Here is a 21,650-nt window from a genome sequence, read left to right as displayed (position 1 = left end):
GCCCATGTGGTAAGATATATGTTGGGCAAACAACTTGGGCTATAAGGATCAGAATCAATGAGCATAAGTCCAGCCTTAGGAAGGAACTCAGAAGAGAGAGTAAGATGGAAACAGTGGAGGTGAAAAAACAAGGTGAAACTACGGTCACCCGACATTTTTATGATAGGGCCTATCAGGTGTCAGATCTAAGGTGGCAGGTTCTGGAGGTTATAAAAAGTGGAGTCCATGAGGATAACAGTAGGAGATTGTTACAAAGGTAGACCTTTTGGATAGTGAAACTCCAGTTTTTAATACATAAAGGGTTAAATGAAATTTGTAGCTTTAGTGCATTTATATGCTTGATCACTTTCATGTGTTAGGGATATTTATGGCGATGCATTTTGTATAAAACTATATGGTTTGCATATATGCAGCAGCTGTACGTGCTATAAAAATCCCACCTCCCCCTCAACCTGTATGCATGAGTAAGGAGGCGTGTTCTCCCAAAACATTGCGTGGAGGGGAGGAGGTGTGAACGATGTCTGTCTCAGCGTCCCTCATGATGTACCATTTTATATTGATATGAAGTAAAAACAAATAAAAGAAACACAAGTTTTTTTTTTACCAATGACTTGTGAGTATGGCTTCTGTTGCTCACTCATATACAATATTAGCACAATGAGGTAAAATGAACACATAAGTCTGCAAGTTTGAAAGACAAATTTCTTTGTAAAACACTATTCTTATAAAAAAACATCAACATGTCTTCTCTCCTGTGTGGATTCTCTTATGTCGTTCCATACTTAATTTCCAGTAAAAGTATTTCCCACACTCTGAACATGAATATGGCTTCTCTCCTGTGTGAGTTCTTTTATGTACATCAAGGCTGTATTTGTGGCTAAAGCATTTCCCACATTCTGAACAGGAATATGGCTTCTCTCCTGTGTGAATTCTATTATGTAGATCAAGGCCTAATTTCTTGCTAAAGCCTTTCCCACATTCTGAACATGAATATGGCTTCTCTCCTGTGTGAATTCTGAGATGTGTAATAAGACATTTTTTATCTATGAAACATTTCTCACATTCTGAACATGAATGTGGCTTCTCTCCTGTGTGAATCATTTTATGTCGATCAAGGCTTGATTGCTGGTTAAAGCATTTCCCACATTCTGAACATGAAAATGGCTTCTCTCCTGTGTGAATTCTTTTATGTACATCGAGGCTTGATTTTGTGCTTAAGCATTTCCCACATTCTGAACATGAAAATGGCTTCTCTCCTGTGTGATTCCTCTGATGTGTAGCCAGACGTATTTTATCCATAAAACCTATACCACACTCTGAACATGAATATGGCTTCTCTCCTGTGTGAATTCTTTTATGTATATCAAGGCTTGCTTTAGAGGTATAACATTTCTCACATTCTGAACATCCATATATCTTCTGTCCTGTGTGACTTATTTTATGTACATTAAGGCTTGATTTCTGGATAAAGCATTTCCCACATTCGGAACATGAATATGGCTTCTCTCCTGTGTGAATTGTTTTATGTATATCAAGGCTTGATTGCCTTATAAAGCGTTTCCCACATTCTGAACATGCATACGGCTTCTCTCCTGTGTGAGTTTGGAGATGTCTAGTAAGAACTTTTTTATCTGTGAAACATTTCCCACATTCTGAACATGAATATAGATTTTCTCCTGTGTGAATTCTTTTATGTACATCAAGGCTTGATTTCTCGGTAAAGAATTTTCCACATTCTGAACAGAAATATGGCTTCTCTCCTATGTGAATCTTTTTGTGTCGATCAAGCCTGGACTTTATGGGAAAACATTTTCCACATTCTGAACATGAATAGGACTTCTCTTCTGTGTGACTACTGCTGTTTACAGAAAGCTCTGACTTATATCTGAACTTTTTTCCACGTTTCTCACAATTAAACCTTTTTCCCCGTTTCTGCCCTATATTTGGGGTAATAATCTGTGATTGGTCAGGAGAAGATATCTCATGATTAGGATGATTATATGATAGATTTGGACTTGGGTTAATCTGTGATTGGTCATTAGAAAGTTCCTCATTCTTGGGGGAATTATTTGAGGGCTTTGCATTGTGAAGTCCTGGATGTACAGTACAGGTAAGTAAGTTTTCTTCTGAAGAGCGCTGCCTGGTGTCTTCATCTTCTTTATAATCTAGAGATAACATGATGTTTCCTTCAGGCTTCTCACAGGGATTTTCTGTTAACAAAAGATTTTATGATTTATTGTTAAAACTTTTTGATAAATGTATCACATTCCAATGAGGCTGGATTCACATGTAACAGACATATCCATCTATGTTACGTGCACATGTATCTATGATGCTGTGAGTTGATGTCAGCTGAACCTGTGGTCGGGACACATGTGCACAATACAGATGGATAATATGTCCGTAATAAGCTGATGTGAATCTGGCCTTAGGCTGGAGAGACACATACAATATAAAATACATTTTTTGTGCCAGAAGTCAGAGGTGGATCCATCAGGAATGTGAGGAATACATCCTTCCCTTTCTCTGCAATGTATTTGCTGTAGAAATTTAAGGCCGACTCTCGAACGTCTCCTGAGTTTCTGCGTTTGCATTTTGAGGATCTGCTTGCAGATTTAGTCTACATCAATGGAGCGAATTTGTGCAAGGAAATGGTAACAGGAGGAAGGAGGTCACGTTTTTTCTTGCTACAGTGTGCGGATAAATCATCTACTAGACGATCGATCAGCCTGGAGTATGACACAGAATGTGTTCCGAAGTCAGGGCGGAAAAAAGCTAAGCAGAACATAAGCTAACATGTTTCAGTGACGTCCCAGATTCTGGTCTGCACTCAGTAACCCCCCCCCCCCCATCCTGGGACATTAACCCTTTAATGTTCGGGCAATTTTCCATTTTAGCTTTTTCCTCCCAGCCTTCCCAAAGCCATAACTTTTTTAATTTTTGTTGCAGGACAAGTTGTACTTTTTAATGGCACCATTTACGGTTGCATACAATGTAGTGGGAAGCGGGGAAATAAATTCCAAATGGGGTGGAATAAAAAAAAATATATATAATAATTCTGCCAAAGTTTTATGGCTTTTGTTTTTACATTTCCTATGCGGTAAAGCTGACCTGTTACTTCCATTCACCGGGTCACTACGATTATAATGATATCAAATGTGTATAGTTTTTTTCTTGCATTAAAACAAATTGTGGACGACACTATTATGGGGGATCTGTGGACGAGACTATTATGGGGGATCTGTGGACGAGACTATTATGGGGGATCTGTGGACGACACTATTATGGGGGATCTGTGGACGACACTATTATGGAGAGGGGGATCTGTGGACGGCGCAGTTATGGAGAGGGGGATCTGTGCACGGCGTAGTTATGGAGAGGGGGATCTGTGCACGGCGTAGTTATGGAGAGGGGACCGCGTAGTTATGGAGAGGGGGATCTGTGGACCGCGTAGTTATGGAGAGGGGGATCTGTGGACCGCGTAGTTATGGAGAGGGGGATCTGTGGACCGCGTAGTTATGGAGAGGGGGATCTGTGGACCGCGTAGTTATGGAGAGGGGGATCTGTGGACCGCGTAGTTATGGAGAGGGGGATCTGTGGACCGCGTAGTTATGGAGAGGGGGATCTGTGGACCGCGTAGTTATGGAGAGGGGGATCTGTGGACCGCGTAGTTATGGAGAGGGGGATCTGTGGACCGCGTAGTTATGGAGAGGGGGATCTGTGGACGGCGCAGTTATGGAGAGGGGGATCTGTGGACGGCGCAGTTATGGAGAGGGGGATCTGTGGACGGCGCAGTTATGGAGAGGGGGATCTGTGGACGGCGCAGTTATGGAGAGGGGGATCTGTGGACGGCGCAGTTATGGAGAGGGGGATCTGTGGGTGGCGCAGTTATGGAGAGGGGGATCTGTGGGTGGCGCAGTTATGGAGAGGGGGATCTGTGGGTGGCGCAGTTATGGAGAGGGGGATCTGTGGGTGGCGCAGTTATGGAGAGGGGGATCTGTGGGTGGCGCAGTTATGGAGAGGGGGATCTGTGGGCGGCGCAGTTATGGAGAGGGGGATCTGTGGGCGGCGCAGTTATGGAGAGGGGGATCTGTGGGCGGCGCAGTTATGGAAAGGGGGAACTGTGGGTGGCGCTGTTATGGAGAGGGGGATATGTGCACTGTTATGGGCATAACAGTGCACAGATCCATTTCCTCATAACAGTGCACAGATCCCCCTTCCCATAGCAGTGCCATACACAGACCCCCCCCCTCCTCCCCATAGCAGTGCTATACACAGACCCCCCTCCCCATAGCAGTGCTATAGACAGATCCTCCCCCCTCCCCATAGCAGTGCTATACACAGACTCCCCCTCCCCATAGCAGTGCTATACACAGACCCCCCTTCCCATAGCAGTGCCATAGACAGATCCTCCCCCCTCCCCATAACAGCCCCGGCCCCGATGCTTAGTCGGACTAATCACTGTATCTTTATTTTACCTTTTTACAATGACGCTCCTGTAACAGCCAGGCAGAGCGGACGGCGGCGTAACGTCACTCACTCACTCACGTGACGCACCTGCTCCGCCCACCTCATGAATGAAGGAGGCGGAGCAGGCGTGTCACGTAAGTGAGTGTCGTTATGCCGCCGTCCGCTCTGCCTGGCTGTTACAGGAGCGTCATTGTAAAAAGGTAAAATAAAGATGCAGCGACCGCCCGCCCGCCCGCATAGCAACGAATCTGCGATTATTCGATAACTGGATTCGTCGACAACGAATCCAGTTATCGAATATAATCGATTACATCGATTAATCGTTGCAGCCCTAGAGTCTAGTACAAATACACTGTGCTCCTATGGTTCTGACTGGTACCTCGGATCTGAAGCAGAGTTCGGATCCAAGTTTTAAAGTCGTTTTCCACTTCAAAAGGCCGCAGTTACTCCATGAACTCTTGCGAGACTTCTCCTCATCGGAGGCCGTACATTTTAATGCTATAAGGGGACAGATCTCCGTACAGCGTTAATCCGACGTTTTGAGGGAAGCGACTTTGTTTTCTAGAATCCGCAACTTTCACTCATCACTATTAGCAATAGGGGGATGTTATCCGTCATTCCCTCCTTCTGGATATCTAGTTTTCAGTACGCCTCTCGTTCAGTCATCTTCCATTCTGAATCCCCCTTGCATCGTTTAACTTTTTCAGTTCCCATACCTCTAAACCATCGGTGTTGTAGGACCATCTAAACCATCTGTGTTGTAGGACCATCTAAACCATCTGTGTTGTAGGACCATCTAAACCATCTGTGTTGTAGGACCATCTAAACCATCTGTGTTGTAGGACCATCTAAACCATCTGTGTTTTTTTGCAGGGCCACTGAATGGACATACGGATGTGGACACATGGTGTGCTGTTCGCATCTGTTACAGCCCCACTGAAGTGAATGGGTCCGCATCCGACCCACAAAAACTGCTGAACAGGGCGATCCCACTGCGTGTCTCCTTCCTCCTAGTGTATCCCTTGATATCCCAATGCTGCGCCAGTTGACTGCCCAGCTTCGTCGGGGAAAGGGAGCAAGCGCAGGAACTGACACCTGGCACAATAAAAGAAATCGCAAAGATATAGCTACATAAAGCAAATATGCAGGTATATAATGTCCTGCCCAGGCATAGACATGGGATTATGCACAGAAAAGCAAGCAGTATATAGCTATGTCCCAGTACCACTCTGCCCGACGTGTTTCATTGGCCTGAGACCAACTCATCAGGCTCCATCTGGTTAGTCTACTGGAGTACTTTGCCCTCATAGCACAGCCCTCTACTTTCTCTGCACATAAGCCGCACCCCATCCGGCACATGACCCGTCACGTGATCGGGGAGCCATGACATCACAGTCACATGAGCCGTCACGTGATCAGACAGGGGCGGCGCGGCAGTCACAGGATCAGTGGAGGGAGTGTCTGTAGTGTACCAGGCCCTCCCCTTCGGTGATGCTGCTAGGAGGCGGTTAAAACAAAGTAGCGCTACATACAATGAAGCGCCGATCAAAGCAAAAACAGACTGAGGCAGTGTAGAATGGCTCTGCCAGGTCTGAATAAAGGCTCAATATGGCAGGATTAGTCAATATAATAGGACCAGACAGTCTTTATAGCGTGAGGAGATTCCAGTGAGATAAAGCATGAGGGAGCACCAGGTGAAGTCAAATGAAACAGCCATAGAAAAGCTGGTCATTTAACCCCTTTTGGTTGGGTGGTTTTGAGCTAAAAAATCCCCCAGGTCTCCCTCTGCAGTACTCTTCTCTCCCAGTCCCCACCCCTTTGTAAGGGGGGAGAGATTCAATCCCCATGAACATCACCTTAGAAAAGTCACCCCCATGTAGGAGTTCAACATGTTTTGCCACAGGAGTATCCCTTTTGTGACGCATATCCCCAGGTGCTCGCCCACTCTTCTTCGGAGTTCTCGGGTGGTTTTACCCACATACTCAATTCCACAGCCGCATACTGCTCTATAAATCACTCCTTTAGACCGACAGATAATGAAGCCTTTGATGGTATATTTGTTGTGTGTTATATTACTGGTGAAAGAGTGGCCTTGGGTGATATGTGGGCAGGCTACGCAGCCACTACAGCGGTAACATCCACGGATGGGATTTAAGCATCCCCTGTTACTTTTGGATGTCCCACTGTAGTGGCTATGGACAAGATGGTCACGTAAATTGCGTCCTCTCCTTAAATGATTTGTGGGGCCTCCGCTATCACTTTACTGATGTCAGGATCGATTTTAAGGATACCCCAATGTCTAGAGATGATCTTTCTCACCTCATCAGCTCCCCCATTGAATGCAGCTGTCAGGCGGATAGAGTCTTTCGCCTTCTGTTCTTCCTTAGGGTGCAAGAGTTCCGTGCGGTCACTAATATAGCAATACTCTATTAACCACTGAGTGACTTGTGATAAGTGTGTTGCACCCTGGTTGTCGGCCTTCTGCTTCCTTTTGGGTATATTATTTTATTAATGTATTAAAAGTTAAGTCTTAATTGAGGTCACCCACTAATTCCGTTTTTTCTTGCATGTATAATTGGGCACCCATTTGTTGGTTATCAGAGTGATCATTATCTCAAAGGAAGAAAAGCCAGCTCACCTCGCATGTCCAAATGTGGCTGTGCACGGGGCGGACCCAAGTCAGTCCGTGTGGTAGATTCAATTGAAAAAAGAGAAGCTCCGGCACCAAGCGTGGACGTAGAAAAAGTTCCCAATCTTTATTCAGCAATTTTCATATACAGCAAACAGTGGCACAAGCTCCCACTTAATCCCAGGCAATCAACGCGTTTCGGACAGCAGTGTCCTTAGTCATGATCCAGGTGTCCTGCATGGTGGTCACTGAAATAGTGTCCAGTTTACGCCACCCCGCCCCCAAGAGGAGTTTCGAGGAGGCGGGTTAGGCGCCAATACAATCAAAACCATGCAGGCACCTGTGCAACATTTCTCCCGTGATACAAAAACATATGAAAATTTCTTTTAGACATACCAAACAGTTAAACAATTTAAAATCATGTGGTTATACTATTTAAATATATCAGAGATATTGGTTCAGGAGTGGTAAAGCAGGCATATATATATATATAGTATTATACCATGGAATAAATGTAAGGCACATATCTGAACATTTATGGCTGCATATGGACACAGGAACAAATAAGTAAATAAGTATTCCCCAACAAACATAGTGTGCAAGGGAGCAAATATATATATATGAAGAATGGAGCAAGGCATCCGGAAATATATTTATGAAGAGATGATAGCAGAGACCAGGCAAACGACATGTGAGCAAATCTACTGATATAGTATAAAGGGAATGTCAATATGTATATGCGTATATTTCATTGAATGGGTAGTTATATCCATCCACTTTAACCATATCAAGGTAACCATGGTCTTAGAATAGATAGTATTCACATATACATTTGGAAAACGCCTAGTGTGAATTCATGTCTTAGTCTGCACATATTCGGCAGTCAAAGGGTCATGACCAGCATGGAGTTAATTGGTAGCGCTGCCTCAAGGTGTTTCCTACTTCTTGTTGTATGACGATGTCTCTTTCACACGATCCTTTAAGTATTCCTAAAGAAAGTATACTGTCACCATAATCCAAATTTCCTTAGGTAGGAACGGATGAAAATGAACAAGTCAATTACACACAATCTAATCTTCTTATTGAAGATAGACATAATCAAATTTATTTTTTTATATTAGCAACTTATTTTGTTTCCTTGGTATGCTGCCCTCATCTTCACATTTTCCAAAAGATTTTTTTACCTGATAATCAATATTTTATATTTATTATTTCTTATTTTTTATTTTTTATTATTTTTAATTTATAATTTTTAATTTATTATTATTGTTATTATTTTATGTATTTATATATATATTTAAATTATTTATTTAATTGAATTATGATATGGATATTTTGTTTGATTCTTCATTACCCAATAAATCTGGCCAATAATATGTTGTATTTCTAATTTTTTTATATTTTTTATTATTATTATTCATTTGTATTATACATTTATTTTTATTATGATATGAATATTTAATTTTATTGAATATTTTATTTTATTTAATTTTATTTCTGATTGCCCATGATTCTGGCCAGTAATAGTTTTTATTTTTTATTATTATATGAATTTAGAATTTTATGATTTTTGGATATATAAAACTAGTAGAACATATCTACCCATATGACCAACCCGTTCATATCTAAATTAGGACCTTCATTGGGCATATGGAAGCACTCTGCCGCAGATATCTATCCGTGACAGAGTACATCCACCTAATTCCCCATAATCGCAACCACAAAAGGGTCACACAGTGTACAATGCAAAACCATTATACAACACTATCCCCACATTGTGGCCTCACACCCTGTAAATAGGAAAAAAAAGGAAAACCACATGTTTAAAAAGGAAAAATGTCTGTATAAAACATTTGTCTGATTAGAAAAATATAAAACAGGAAAAATAGTAGTAAAATAAAATAATAAATGGCTTCTCTGCATGTTACCTTTAATAAAGGTACATTAATTCTTTTTTGAGGTTCATGCCCTGTGGGTATCTTGTTTTTAATCTCCAGATCCAATATGCTTCTCGCAACAGGGTCTTTTGTTTTATATTGCCCCCCCTTTTAGGAAGTGTGATGCGTTCAAATGCAAAGGTGGAAAAAGTAGCTATATTACGGTCATGGATGTTTATGAAATGACTGGCCGCATTGGAGACCCCTGTTATAGAGGGGTTAGCAATATAATTTAAGTGCTCTCGTAGTCTGTCCCTAAATTTTCTGATGGTACATCCTACATACATAAGGTCACATGCAGTGCATGTGATAATATATATGACACCACTCGTATTGCAATTTATATAACTCCTGATAGGAAATGTTTCCGAGTGTGTGGAATTGTCAAATTCCTTGGTAGTTTTGGCAACCTTGCATGTCTTACATCTCTGGCCCCCACATATAGAAAATCCTGTGTATTTGAGCCAGGTAGGTTGATTTTTATTTGTCATTTCTATTGGGGTAAACATAGAGGGAGATAATGTTTTGCCCAAAGTGTTGGGTCTCTTAGATACAACACGGCAGCCATTTCCAAGTACCCCTCTCAAGATGTCATCCTCAAATAAAATAGGTAGGCATTTTTGGATGGTTTTCTTGATCGTATTAAATTGTCTACTGTAAGTTAAAACTAAAGTAGGTATATATTCCTGTCTTTTATCTCTGTATATACTGGCACCAATATTTTTGTTCTTATTTTTGTTTTTATTTTTATTTATATTTACATTATTGCCATCCCCAGTACTACAGCAAATCCCATTCTCTTCAATTTTTGACTGATGTTGTATATTCGATACCAAACCAAGTAGTCTGGATCTATTTTTGTTGTTAGCTATTTTTATGCCCCTAGAGAGCATCCACTTTGGATATCCTCTTGATGCAAGGCGTGTCCATATATTAGCACATTCTTTATCAAAAGCTTCGCTAGTACTGGAATTTCTTTTAGCTCTTATGAATTCCCCCACAGGGATACTTTTTATCGTATGTGATGGGTGGTGGCTATTGGCTTTCAGGATGGTGTTGCCGGAGATCTCCTTGCGGTAGGTCTCCGTCAACACCACCTGGTCTGGGATCCCCGTTAACCTTAAATCCAAGAAATTAATTATTTGGGGATGTTGTACACACGTAAATTTCAAATTATATGTGTTCCCATTAACATAGTTGACAAAGTCCGGTATGGCAGACACATCGCCCCCCCAAATGAGGAGTAAATCATCGATGTATCTGCCATACCAGACCAATCCCTCAGAAAAGGGATTGTCAACAGAAAAAATGTATCTTTCTTCCCAGAAGGCCATAGATAAATTTGCCAGGGAGGGGGAAAATTTTGCCCCCATGGAAACGCCTGATACCTGAACATAAAATAAGTCATTAAATGCAAAGTAGTTATGTGTAAGGAGGTAAGAGGTAATTTCCAGTACATAATCTATAAATAGATCAGAAAAACCACTGTATCTGTGTAAGGCATATTCCAATGCTAGAAGGGCAAATGTGTGAGGGATGGAGGGATACAGGGCCACAACGTCTAGTGTGATCCATGGCATCACCATCCTGAAAGCCAATAGCCACCACCCATCACATACGATAAAAAGTATCCCTGTGGGGGAATTCATAAGAGCTAAAAGAAATTCCAGTACTAGCGAAGCTTTTGATAAAGAATGTGCTAATATATGGACACGCCTTGCATCAAGAGGATATCCAAAGTGGATGCTCTCTAGGGGCATAAAAATAGCTAACAACAAAAATAGATCCAGACTACTTGGTTTGGTATCGAATATACAACATCAGTCAAAAATTGAAGAGAATGGGATTTGCTGTAGTACTGGGGATGGCAATAATGTAAATATAAATAAAAATAAAAACAAAAATAAGAACAAAAATATTGGTGCCAGTATATACAGAGATAAAAGACAGGAATATATACCTACTTTAGTTTTAACTTACAGTAGACAATTTAATACGATCAAGAAAACCATCCAAAAATGCCTACCTATTTTATTTGAGGATGACATCTTGAGAGGGGTACTTGGAAATGGCTGCCGTGTTGTATCTAAGAGACCCAACACTTTGGGCAAAACATTATCTCCCTCTATGTTTACCCCAATAGAAATGACAAATAAAAATCAACCTACCTGGCTCAAATACACAGGATTTTCTATATGTGGGGGCCAGAGATGTAAGACATGCAAGGTTGCCAAAACTACCAAGGAATTTGACAATTCCACACACTCGGAAACATTTCCTATCAGGAGTTATATAAATTGCAATACGAGTGGTGTCATATATATTATCACATGCACTGCATGTGACCTTATGTATGTAGGATGTACCATCAGAAAATTTAGGGACAGACTACGAGAGCACTTAAATTATATTGCTAACCCCTCTATAACAGGGGTCTCCAATGCGGCCAGTCATTTCATAAACATCCATGACCGTAATATAGCTACTTTTTCCACCTTTGCATTTGAACGCATCACACTTCCTAAAAGGGGGGGCAATATAAAACAAAAGACCCTGTTGCGAGAAGCATATTGGATCTGGAGATTAAAAACAAGATACCCACAGGGCATGAACCTCAAAAAAGAATTAATGTACCTTTATTAAAGGTAACATGCAGAGAAGCCATTTATTATTTTATTTTACTACTATTTTTCCTGTTTTATATTTTTCTAATCAGACAAATGTTTTATACAGACATTTTTCCTTTTTAAACATGTGGTTTTCCTTTTTTTTCCTATTTACAGGGTGTGAGGCCACAATGTGGGGATAGTGTTGTATAATGGTTTTGCATTGTACACTGTGTGACCCTTTTGTGGTTGCGATTATGGGGAATTAGGTGGATGTACTCTGTCACGGATAGATATCTGCGGCAGAGTGCTTCCATATGCCCAATGAAGGTCCTAATTTAGATATGAACGGGTTGGTCATATGGGTAGATATGTTCTACTAGTTTTATATATCCAAAAATCATAAAATTCTAAATTCATATAATAATAAAAAATAAAAACTATTACTGGCCAGAATCATGGGCAATCAGAAATAAAATTAAATAAAATAAAATATTCAATAAAATTAAATATTCATATCATAATAAAAATAAATGTATAATACAAATGAATAATAATAATAAAAAATATAAAAAAATTAGAAATACAACATATTATTGGCCAGATTTATTGGGTAATGAAGAATCAAACAAAATATCCATATCATAATTCAATTAAATAAATAATTTAAATATATATATAAATACATAAAATAATAACAATAATAATAAATTAAAAATTATAAATTAAAAATAATAAAAAATAAAAAATAAGAAATAATAAATATAAAATATTGATTATCAGGTAAAAAAATCTTTTGGAAAATGTGAAGATGAGGGCAGCATACCAAGGAAACAAAATAAGTTGCTAATATAAAAAAATAAATTTGATTATGTCTATCTTCAATAAGAAGATTAGATTGTGTGTAATTGACTTGTTCATTTTCATCCGTTCCTACCTAAGGAAATTTGGATTATGGTGACAGTATACTTTCTTTAGGAATACTTAAAGGATCGTGTGAAAGAGACATCGTCATACAACAAGAAGTAGGAAACACCTTGAGGCAGCGCTACCAATTAACTCCATGCTGGTCATGACCCTTTGACTGCCGAATATGTGCAGACTAAGACATGAATTCACACTAGGCGTTTTCCAAATGTATATGTGAATACTATCTATTCTAAGACCATGGTTACCTTGATATGGTTAAAGTGGATGGATATAACTACCCATTCAATGAAATATACGCATATACATATTGACATTCCCTTTATACTATATCAGTAGATTTGCTCACATGTCGTTTGCCTGGTCTCTGCTATCATCTCTTCATAAATATATTTCCGGATGCCTTGCTCCATTCTTCATATATATATATTTGCTCCCTTGCACACTATGTTTGTTGGGGAATACTTATTTACTTATTTGTTCCTGTGTCCATATGCAGCCATAAATGTTCAGATATGTGCCTTACATTTATTCCATGGTATAATACTATATATATATATATGCCTGCTTTACCACTCCTGAACCAATATCTCTGATATATTTAAATAGTATAACCACATGATTTTAAATTGTTTAACTGTTTGGTATGTCTAAAAGAAATTTTCATATGTTTTTGTATCACGGGAGAAATGTTGCACAGGTGCCTGCATGGTTTTGATTGTATTGGCGCCTAACCCGCCTCCTCGAAACTCCTCTTGGGGGCGGGGTGGCGTAAACTGGACACTATTTCAGTGACCACCATGCAGGACACCTGGATCATGACTAAGGACACTGCTGTCCGAAACGCGTTGATTGCCTGGGATTAAGTGGGAGCTTGTGCCACTGTTTGCTGTATATGAAAATTGCTGAATAAAGATTGGGAACTTTTTCTACGTCCACGCTTGGTGCCGGAGCTTCTCTTTTTTCAATTGATCATTATCTCCCCACGGTTATTTAAATATATGCTTCATTTTCTACAAAAAGAAATAAAAAGTGATCAAAAAGTCACACATCCCCCAGAAGGGCATCACTAAAAAGTTCAGTTCGCCCCGCAAAACATGAGCCCCCATACAGCTCCGTGCACATAATTACAACAAAGTTACAGGGGTCAAAATATAGAGACGAAAAAATAAAACGGATTTTATCCCAAGAAAAACTATACATATAAGGTATCGCCGGATTCGCACTGACCTGTAGAATAATATTAACTGGTCAGTTTTATCGCACATCGAACGTTGTAAATAAAACACCCATTTTTTCACATTTGACCCCTTTTGGAATTTACTTCCGGCTTCCCTCTACATCATACGCAATATTTAATGGTGGGTTGGAAAGTACAACTTGTCCTGAAAAACCAAGCCCAGATCTGGCGATGTGAACAGACAAACAAGTTATGGCTCTGGGAAGGCAGAGGTAGAAAGGGTTAAAGGGCAGGCTGTGCAGCCACGTACTGGACATTGCAGGAAGTACAAGTTATTGGACTAGGAATGTAGTGTCCTCTGTGCTGCAGGATTCTCCGGACTGAGATATGTCGTAGGATCTCAATACCGGAGGAAAACGCTTCAGTTCTGTCCCTTCGCTGTCAATGGGGACAAAACGGAACGGAGTCACCAGATTACATTCCGTCCCATTTGGCCGGACAGAAAACGCTGCATGCAGTGGTCATGGGATAATGTGTAGGAGAAAACGGATCCGGCACCATTGACTTACAATGGTTTTGGCGCCGGATGCATCTTGGTCATTTTGAAGATAATCGAACCGGATCAGTTTATTACAGATACAGACGGATGTAATATCCTAACAGAAGCGTTTTTGCTGAACCCTGCCGGATCCTGCAAAGACGCAGATGTGAAAGTAGCTTAGGGCGCATTCACATGAACGTGGTTTGGTTCCGCACCCAAGACACATTTTTTTGCGGCTCGGGTGTGGACCCATTCACTACAGTAGGCCGCACTCTGTGCGCTGTCCGAATCTGTTACTCCGTTCCGTGGCCCCGCAAAAATGTATAACCATGTCCTAATCTCGTCAGCTTTACGGATAAGAATAGGCATTTCTATAATGGGCCGACTGTTCCGTAAACTGCAGATGGCACATGGGCGGCATCCGTATTTTGAGGATCCGCAATTTGCAGACAGTAAAACATGGCATGTTCGTGTGCATGAGCCCTAAAGAAGATGCACCACTTCCAAAAACCGGCAAGTTTTGCAGATATTGTGTCCGCACTTATGAGAACCATTCACACTAAGCCAAGTATCCGCAGTTTTTTGCGGTCCCAATGTTGGGGCTTCTTAGGCACAATCTGCGCTCCTTCTGCGGCAGTTTTATCCGGCACGTGGCCTTGTCTCAGAATGGGGAGAAATGATCAAATATCCTCTGTATTTCCTGGAATTGTTCACGGTATTTGACTGCGTCTCGCTCTGTGCTTTGGATTTACCATCACCGCTGATCATGTTAATTCTGCGCTGCCCGATGGACAGTCCACCCGGGATAGCCTCGCTCAGTTAGTCTGGTACTTGTAGTCCCACCTTCAGTGGAGCAGTTTCTCTTTGCCCTATAAAAGTTCACTCATAGGGGCGGCTTTTTTACGGTGTATTGGAGGACACGAGATGGGTTTACGCTACGTGGACGGACGGACTTTACCTCAGACAAGACCACTGTAAATATTTACATCCAAAAAAATGATTAAAAAAGAATGAAAATGTGCAGTAATTGTAGATGTAAAGCATTAGATATGAGACGCTTTATCAGCTCCGGGTCACCCAGTTTGTTTGCGGCTACTTGGCTTAGTGTGAATGGTTCCCATAAGTGCGGACACAATATCTGCAAAACTTGCAGGTTTTTGGAAGTGCGGCATCTGTTTCCATCTTGCACCACAGATCCAGTCCTACATCCACTGCTCCACTACATACCTAGGGAATAACTTGCACGTGTTGCAGTGTCCAGTACGTGGCTGCACAACCTGCCCTGCGGAAGCATTTGTCACCAGCAAAAGTGCAGTTAACCCTTCCTCGGCCTCCAAACATTTCATACAACATCACAAGAACAATCCAGATGGTTTCAGATGAGGAAGGAGAGGCGTACTGACGGACATAACATCCCCCCATCGCTCACCTACTAACACTTCAGGAGTGACTCTCCCATCATGCTCAGGTTTCCAATTCCATCTGTTTTCACTAAGGTTTGGTAACCACAGGGGCCGGCGCTCCCCCCATAGTGAGAGGTGCATGCTGGGAGTCTCAGACTGGACAGTATGTAAAGATGGCATTTATTAGTGTAACCCCGGCTGTGACTAAGACGTGATGATCGAAACGCGTAAGAAAAGATATTGAAGATGGATCCGTGTTGATGGTGTGAAATAAAGTACAGAAGATGTGACGCCGCTCACAGGAGAGCTTTGCCATAGACAGCAGCAGCGGTGACCAGGAAGGGAGACGGCATGTGCGCAGTGCACGCGCCTTCCCTTCATACAGCTGATCGGCGAGGGTGCCAAGCGTCGGACCACCGCTGATCTGGTATTTATAGTAAAAGCCTGGAGAACCCCTTTAACCCAAACCCCCAACAAAAGCCGTAAATGCATCCCATGCTATTTATCTGGAGCGGAGGAAACATTAAACCTGAAAACCTCTTTAACCCAATGACCGCCAATATGCCTTTTTATGGTGGTCTAGTCAAAGGGCTACACGGGTCTCCCCGCGAACACTCTGGGGGCTTGGCAGACTCCGAATATTAGGGCACGATATTGAAAATGAAGAATCGGCACGTGATACTAAGCATCTTTCATAACTATTGTGCCCATCACACAGTCCTTGAAACGATACTTGATTGTGGATTGGATGGACTCCATCCTGAATTTCCTTACACGCCAGGTATGGATTTATCTCCCTGAGGTTTATAATCATATAAAAGGAACCATAAGTTTTCAGAACTTTCCGATAGAGAAAAGACCTCCTTGTTTACTGCAGAAGCTCTTTATGAATTTGCATGTTAATCTGAGATTTAGAATTTTTCTGGGGCCGGGACTGAAGGTGGAAACCATGCTTTACTAATTTCCCGGTGGGCAGATGCCCCAGCGGGCCACTCAAGTTCTCCTCTCTGCTGCTGACCGGGTACCTAATAAGGTCTCAACAGTAACTAATGCTGTGAGAATCAGGTACTCGGGTACCCAGCCAGCGACCGCACATGGCCCGCACCTCACCTCCTAAGCCCCCTGCTTAATAGATGGCTGGAGGAGGAGGAGGACAGATAGCTATTGATGGCCACCACAGAGGGACATCTTTTGGGGCAGTATATTGTGCTACATTGTGTTATTTGGTTCTGCTGGGATGGTGTTTTGCACTATGGTATTGTTGATCCTGTCTACTTGTGTTGCCCCGTCTTCTGGTAATTCGGACCTTCCTACAACATGGGGCCATATTAAGTTCTTAGACCGCCCTTATCTTCTGAAGAACAGTTCATAGTCAGAAGAGGAAGTGGAGTTCCCCATCAGAGGAGGCAGAGTCGGATACAGTAATAGAAGATGCTAACTTCCCAGATAATGTGGAAGATTCTCAAAAGCTTTAAAAGAAGTAGATACTTCCATCCTAATCACGTCTAATGTTCTGACTGAGAGATGGGGATTCTTCCTCCATAACCTTATCCACTCACTGCTTATACAATGGTGTAAGCCATGCGGGGGCAGGTTTCTTGAGGAACACTCTATCCTCTTGGTCTTAGCTCTACAAAATAAAAGCATTTCAGGTTACCCATGAAGTATATAAACCACAGGGTATAACTCCCCTTTAAACTTCAGCTCGCTCAGCCCTCTCCTCATACATCCTGGAGGCAAGGCGTAGTGAACATTCCATGAAGCGATGTAGGCTGGCTGGGGTCTTTCATAAAGAAGGCGCAGTATTCGGAATGTAGGTCTTATACAGTGCCATAAAACGTATTCATACCCCGTGAACTTTCCCACATTTCTACACGTTACACTCACAAACTTAGATGTATTTTATTGCGGTTTTATGTGATCGACCAACAAAGCACAAGTCTGTGTGAAGTGAGAAGAAGATGAGACATGGTTTCAAAATGTGACATGCATTTGTATTCAGCCCCCTGTACTCTGATCCCCCTAAATAAAATCCAGTGTGACCTTTGTCACCTAATTAGTAATAGAGTCCACCTGTGTGTAATGTATTCTCAGTATAACTCCAGTTTTTTTGTGAAGGCCTCTGAGGTTTGTTAGAGAACATCAGAGATCAAACAGCATCATGAAAAACCAAGGAACACGCCAGACAGGTCAGGAATAAAGTTGTGAAGTAGTGTAAAGCAGGGTTAGGTTATAAAAAGTATACAAAGCTCTGAACATCTCACGGAGCGCTGGTCAGTCCATTATCCAAAAATGGAAGGAGTATAGCACAACTGCAAATCTAGAAATACATGACCGTCCACCTTAACTGACAGCCGAGGCAAGAAGAGCACCAATTAGAGAAGCAGCCAGGAGGACCATGGTCACACTGCAGAAATCCACAGCTCAGGTGGGAGAATCTGTCCCACAGCACACCTATTAGTTGTGTACTCCACCAACCTGCCCTTTATGGAAGAGTGGCAAGAAGAAAGCCATAAGAAATCTTGTTTGCAGTTTGCCACAATGCATGTAGGGGACACAGCAAACACGTGGAAGAAGGTGCTCTGGTCAGAGGAGACCAAAGTGGAACTTGTTGGCACAAATCAAAATGCGATGCGTGACAGAAAACTACCACTGCACATCACCCTGAACCCACCGTGAAACATGGTGGTGGCAGTACCAAGCTGGGGGGGGGGGGCTTCTTTTCAGCAGATGTGAAGAAAAGGTTGAACAGCACTCCTCAACGTGTGCAGGGAGGTGCTCAGTGTTATACAAAGTTCCTGTATTTGAAGGAAAGACCACAGCACTCTCTTTTTGCTGTTACGTCAAATGTATATTTTTTTTGTCTTATTATATCCATCCTAAAGTTTTTTTGAGCCATTGGCTAATGTTTCGGTCAGCAATAGACCTTAATCACGGCCGTAGTCATGGTGCTATGTGGTGGAGTCGGTTAGCCAACCGACTCCACCCCATAGCACCATGACTACGGCCGCTTTCAAGGTCTATTGCTGACCGAAACATTAGCCAATGGCTCAAAAAAACTTTTGGATGGATATAATAAGACAAAAAAAATATACAAATTTGACGTAACAGCAAAAAGAGAGTGCTGTGGTCCTTCTTTTCAGCAGAGACAGGAAAGCTGGTCAGGGTTGATGGGAAGATAGAAGGAGCTAAATACAGGGAAATCCTGGAGGAAAACCTGGTAGAGGCGGAAGAAGACTTCAGACTGGTGCAGGGGTTCACATTCCAGCAGGACAACAACCCTAAACATCCAGCTAGAGCTACAATGGAAGGGTTTAGTCTTGTCTGTGACAAGACTTAAATATTGCTGTTCACAGACGCTTCTGCAGAGAAACCTCACACAGACTTGTACTTTGTGTTGGTCGATCACATAAAATACCGATAAAATACATTTAAAGAATATTTATGGGAACTGAACTATAATCAGTGTCTATAATGTCAGAGATAAGGAGCCCGTCACCTCCCTGCCTGACGGAGCAGAGAGAAAATTCATATCCTGCCAGTAGAGCATCTCAGCTCTGTACAGAGAAAAGGACTCCATATTTTTAATACTGAAAAAAAAAAAAGATTTTCAGCTCAAAATAAGTACAATGTCATCTATAACACCCGGCATCTGATGTCACCTACCTGAGGTATAACAGCCATTACTACTACACTATAAAGACTGGAGACATGTCTCCAGCCTTTATAGTGTAGAAGTAATGTCATCTATAACACCCGGCATCTGATGATACCTACCTGAGGTATAACAGCCATTACTACATGTCTCCAGCCTTTATAGTGTAGAAGTAATGTCATCTATAACACCCGGCATCTGATGACACCTACCTGAGGTATAACAGTCATTACTACATGTCTCCGGTGCCTTTACTAGTATAAAACCATTAGCCTGCTATTTAAAGACTCAAAGCTGGGTCACTGCCCGGAGGGCTCCTTTACTGCAGCTCTAAGGTGGAGCCTCACCTGAAGAAACCTCCCAATTCCCTTCCTCCATTCATGATTCCATACCTGTGGTCACATGGACTGGAATGTCCTCCTCCACCTCACTCTTACACGGGGGATCGCCCATCATCCGCTCTTCTTTATCCTTCACTTTAATATCAGTCAGATCTTCCCCCTGATTTGTCATCTGTAACAATTCAGGACAATACAGCAGACAGGTGGGAAATCTAACAGATCTACATAAGAGACCCCCACCATCTATGACCCCTCTATGACTGCAGGACCCCCCTATATAGATGTGTATTGGGCTCCGCTCCATCTACCTGATGGTTCTCTGGAAGCTTCTCCTCTGGACAGTCCTGGGAATACAGAGGACGGGGACATCTCTCGGGGGGATTTCCTTCTATGAGTCCATCTGTAGGAAACACACAGGAACAGGAGAAATTATTACATGAGATGATGAGATGATGGGAGTAGTATCCAGGTGACCCATGACAGCCCCCTCCTTACCCTGCTGATCGTCCGATAAATCCGTCTCCTCTTCTGCTTCATTTTTAACCTCAGCCTTAATATCCATCAGATTTTCATCCTGAAGAAGATAAATATTAAATGGTCTTTGGTTCAGTCCCTTTCTGGTCAGATTCTGGGGAGACTTCAGCTCCATCTACCTGATGGTTCTCTGGGAGCTTCTCCTCTGGACAGTCCTGGGAATACAGAGGACGGGGACATCTCTCGGGGGGACTTCCTTCTATGAGTCCATCTGTAGGAAACACACAGGGACAGGATAGATTACTACATGTGATGATGAGATGATGGGAGTAGTATCCAGGTGACCCATGACAGCCCCCTCCTTACCCTGCTGATCGTCCGATAAATCAGTCTCCTCTTCTTCTTCATTTTTAATCTCAGCCTTAATATCCATCAGATTTTCATCCTGAAGAAGATAAATATAGAATTATCTTTGGTTCAGTCCCTTTCTGGTCAGATTCTGGGGAGACTTCAGCTCCATCTACCTGATGGTTCTCTGGGAGCTTCTCCTCTGGACAGTCCTGGGAATACAGAGGACGGGGACATCTCTCGGGGGGACTTCTCCTCCTGGAGTCAGAACCTATAGGAGATAACACACACAATACTAAGCACTGAAATGCAGAGGAGAGCAGGAACCTGCGGGTGGATTAGGGTGGAGTTCACCCCGCTGCCCTCCGAGTGTTCGGATGATTGGGGTGTGGCCGTCAGCAGCCTGGAAGTCTATAATCAGAATTTTCTGTGCCAATTGTTCATCCGCTATTTTATGGTTTCCAGGAGAATTTCTGACCCTTCAGTTTTTTGCTTCTAATGGAAAAAAAAATCCTCAGAATGTCCGACCCCCATAGAGGGACGAGAGCGCCCCCCGATATCAGGGCTGAAGTGCCCGATAAAGATGACTGCTGCATTTCATATCCTCCTTCATAACTCCTACTGTAGAGTTTATAAACGGTAAGAGCAGCGAGACTGTGGCCGCTATGCTGTAAGAGCAGCGAGACTGTGGCCGCTATGCTGTAAGAGCAGCGAGACTGTGGCCGCTATGCTGTAAGAGCAGCGAGACTGTGGCCGCTATGCTGTAAGAGCAGCGAGACTGTGGCCGCTATGCTGTAAGAGCAGCGAGACTGTGGCCGCTATGCTGTAAGAGCAGCGAGACTGTGGCCGCTATGCTGTAAGAGCAGCGAGACTGTGGCCGCTATGCTGTAAGAGCAGCGAGACTGTGGCCGCTATGCTGTAAGAGCAGCGAGACTGTGGCCGCTATGCTGTAAGAGCAGCGAGACTGTGGCCGCTATGCTGTAAGAGCAGCGAGACTGTGGCCGCTATGCTGTAAGAGCAGCGAGACTGTGGCCGCTATGCTGTAAGAGCAGCGAGACTGTGGCCGCTATGCTGTAAGAGCAGCGAGACTGTGGCCGCTATGCTGTAAGAGCAGCGAGACTGTGGCCGCTATGCTGTAA

The 21,650-nt window shown here is 42.5% G+C and overlaps 1 protein-coding gene across 1 annotated transcript; it reads right to left on the bottom strand.

Moving 5' to 3' along the window:
• Positions 1-635: 635 nt before the first annotated feature.
• LOC122935770 (zinc finger protein OZF-like) lies at positions 636-19,797 on the bottom strand. The gene is made up of 2 exons (XM_044291647.1): positions 19,741-19,797; positions 636-2,210 (listed from the first exon to the last, which is right to left on the bottom strand). Exon 2 carries the CDS (start codon positions 2,176-2,178, stop codon positions 736-738), a length of 1,443 nt encoding a protein of 480 aa, XP_044147582.1. The 5' UTR covers positions 2,179-2,210; positions 19,741-19,797; the 3' UTR covers positions 636-735.
• Positions 19,798-21,650: the final 1,853 nt, after the last annotated feature.

The sequence above is a fragment of the Bufo gargarizans genome, chromosome 4 (assembly GCF_014858855.1).
Source record: "Bufo gargarizans isolate SCDJY-AF-19 chromosome 4, ASM1485885v1, whole genome shotgun sequence".
Classification (NCBI taxonomy): Eukaryota; Metazoa; Chordata; class Amphibia; order Anura; family Bufonidae; genus Bufo; species Bufo gargarizans.
This window is presented reverse-complemented; position numbering and strand designations above follow the sequence as displayed.

Coding starts and splice junctions, on each gene's coding strand:
- LOC122935770 (XM_044291647.1), bottom strand. CDS start 2,178: ATGTTATCTCTAGATTATAAAGAAGATGAAGACACCAGGCAGCGCTCT.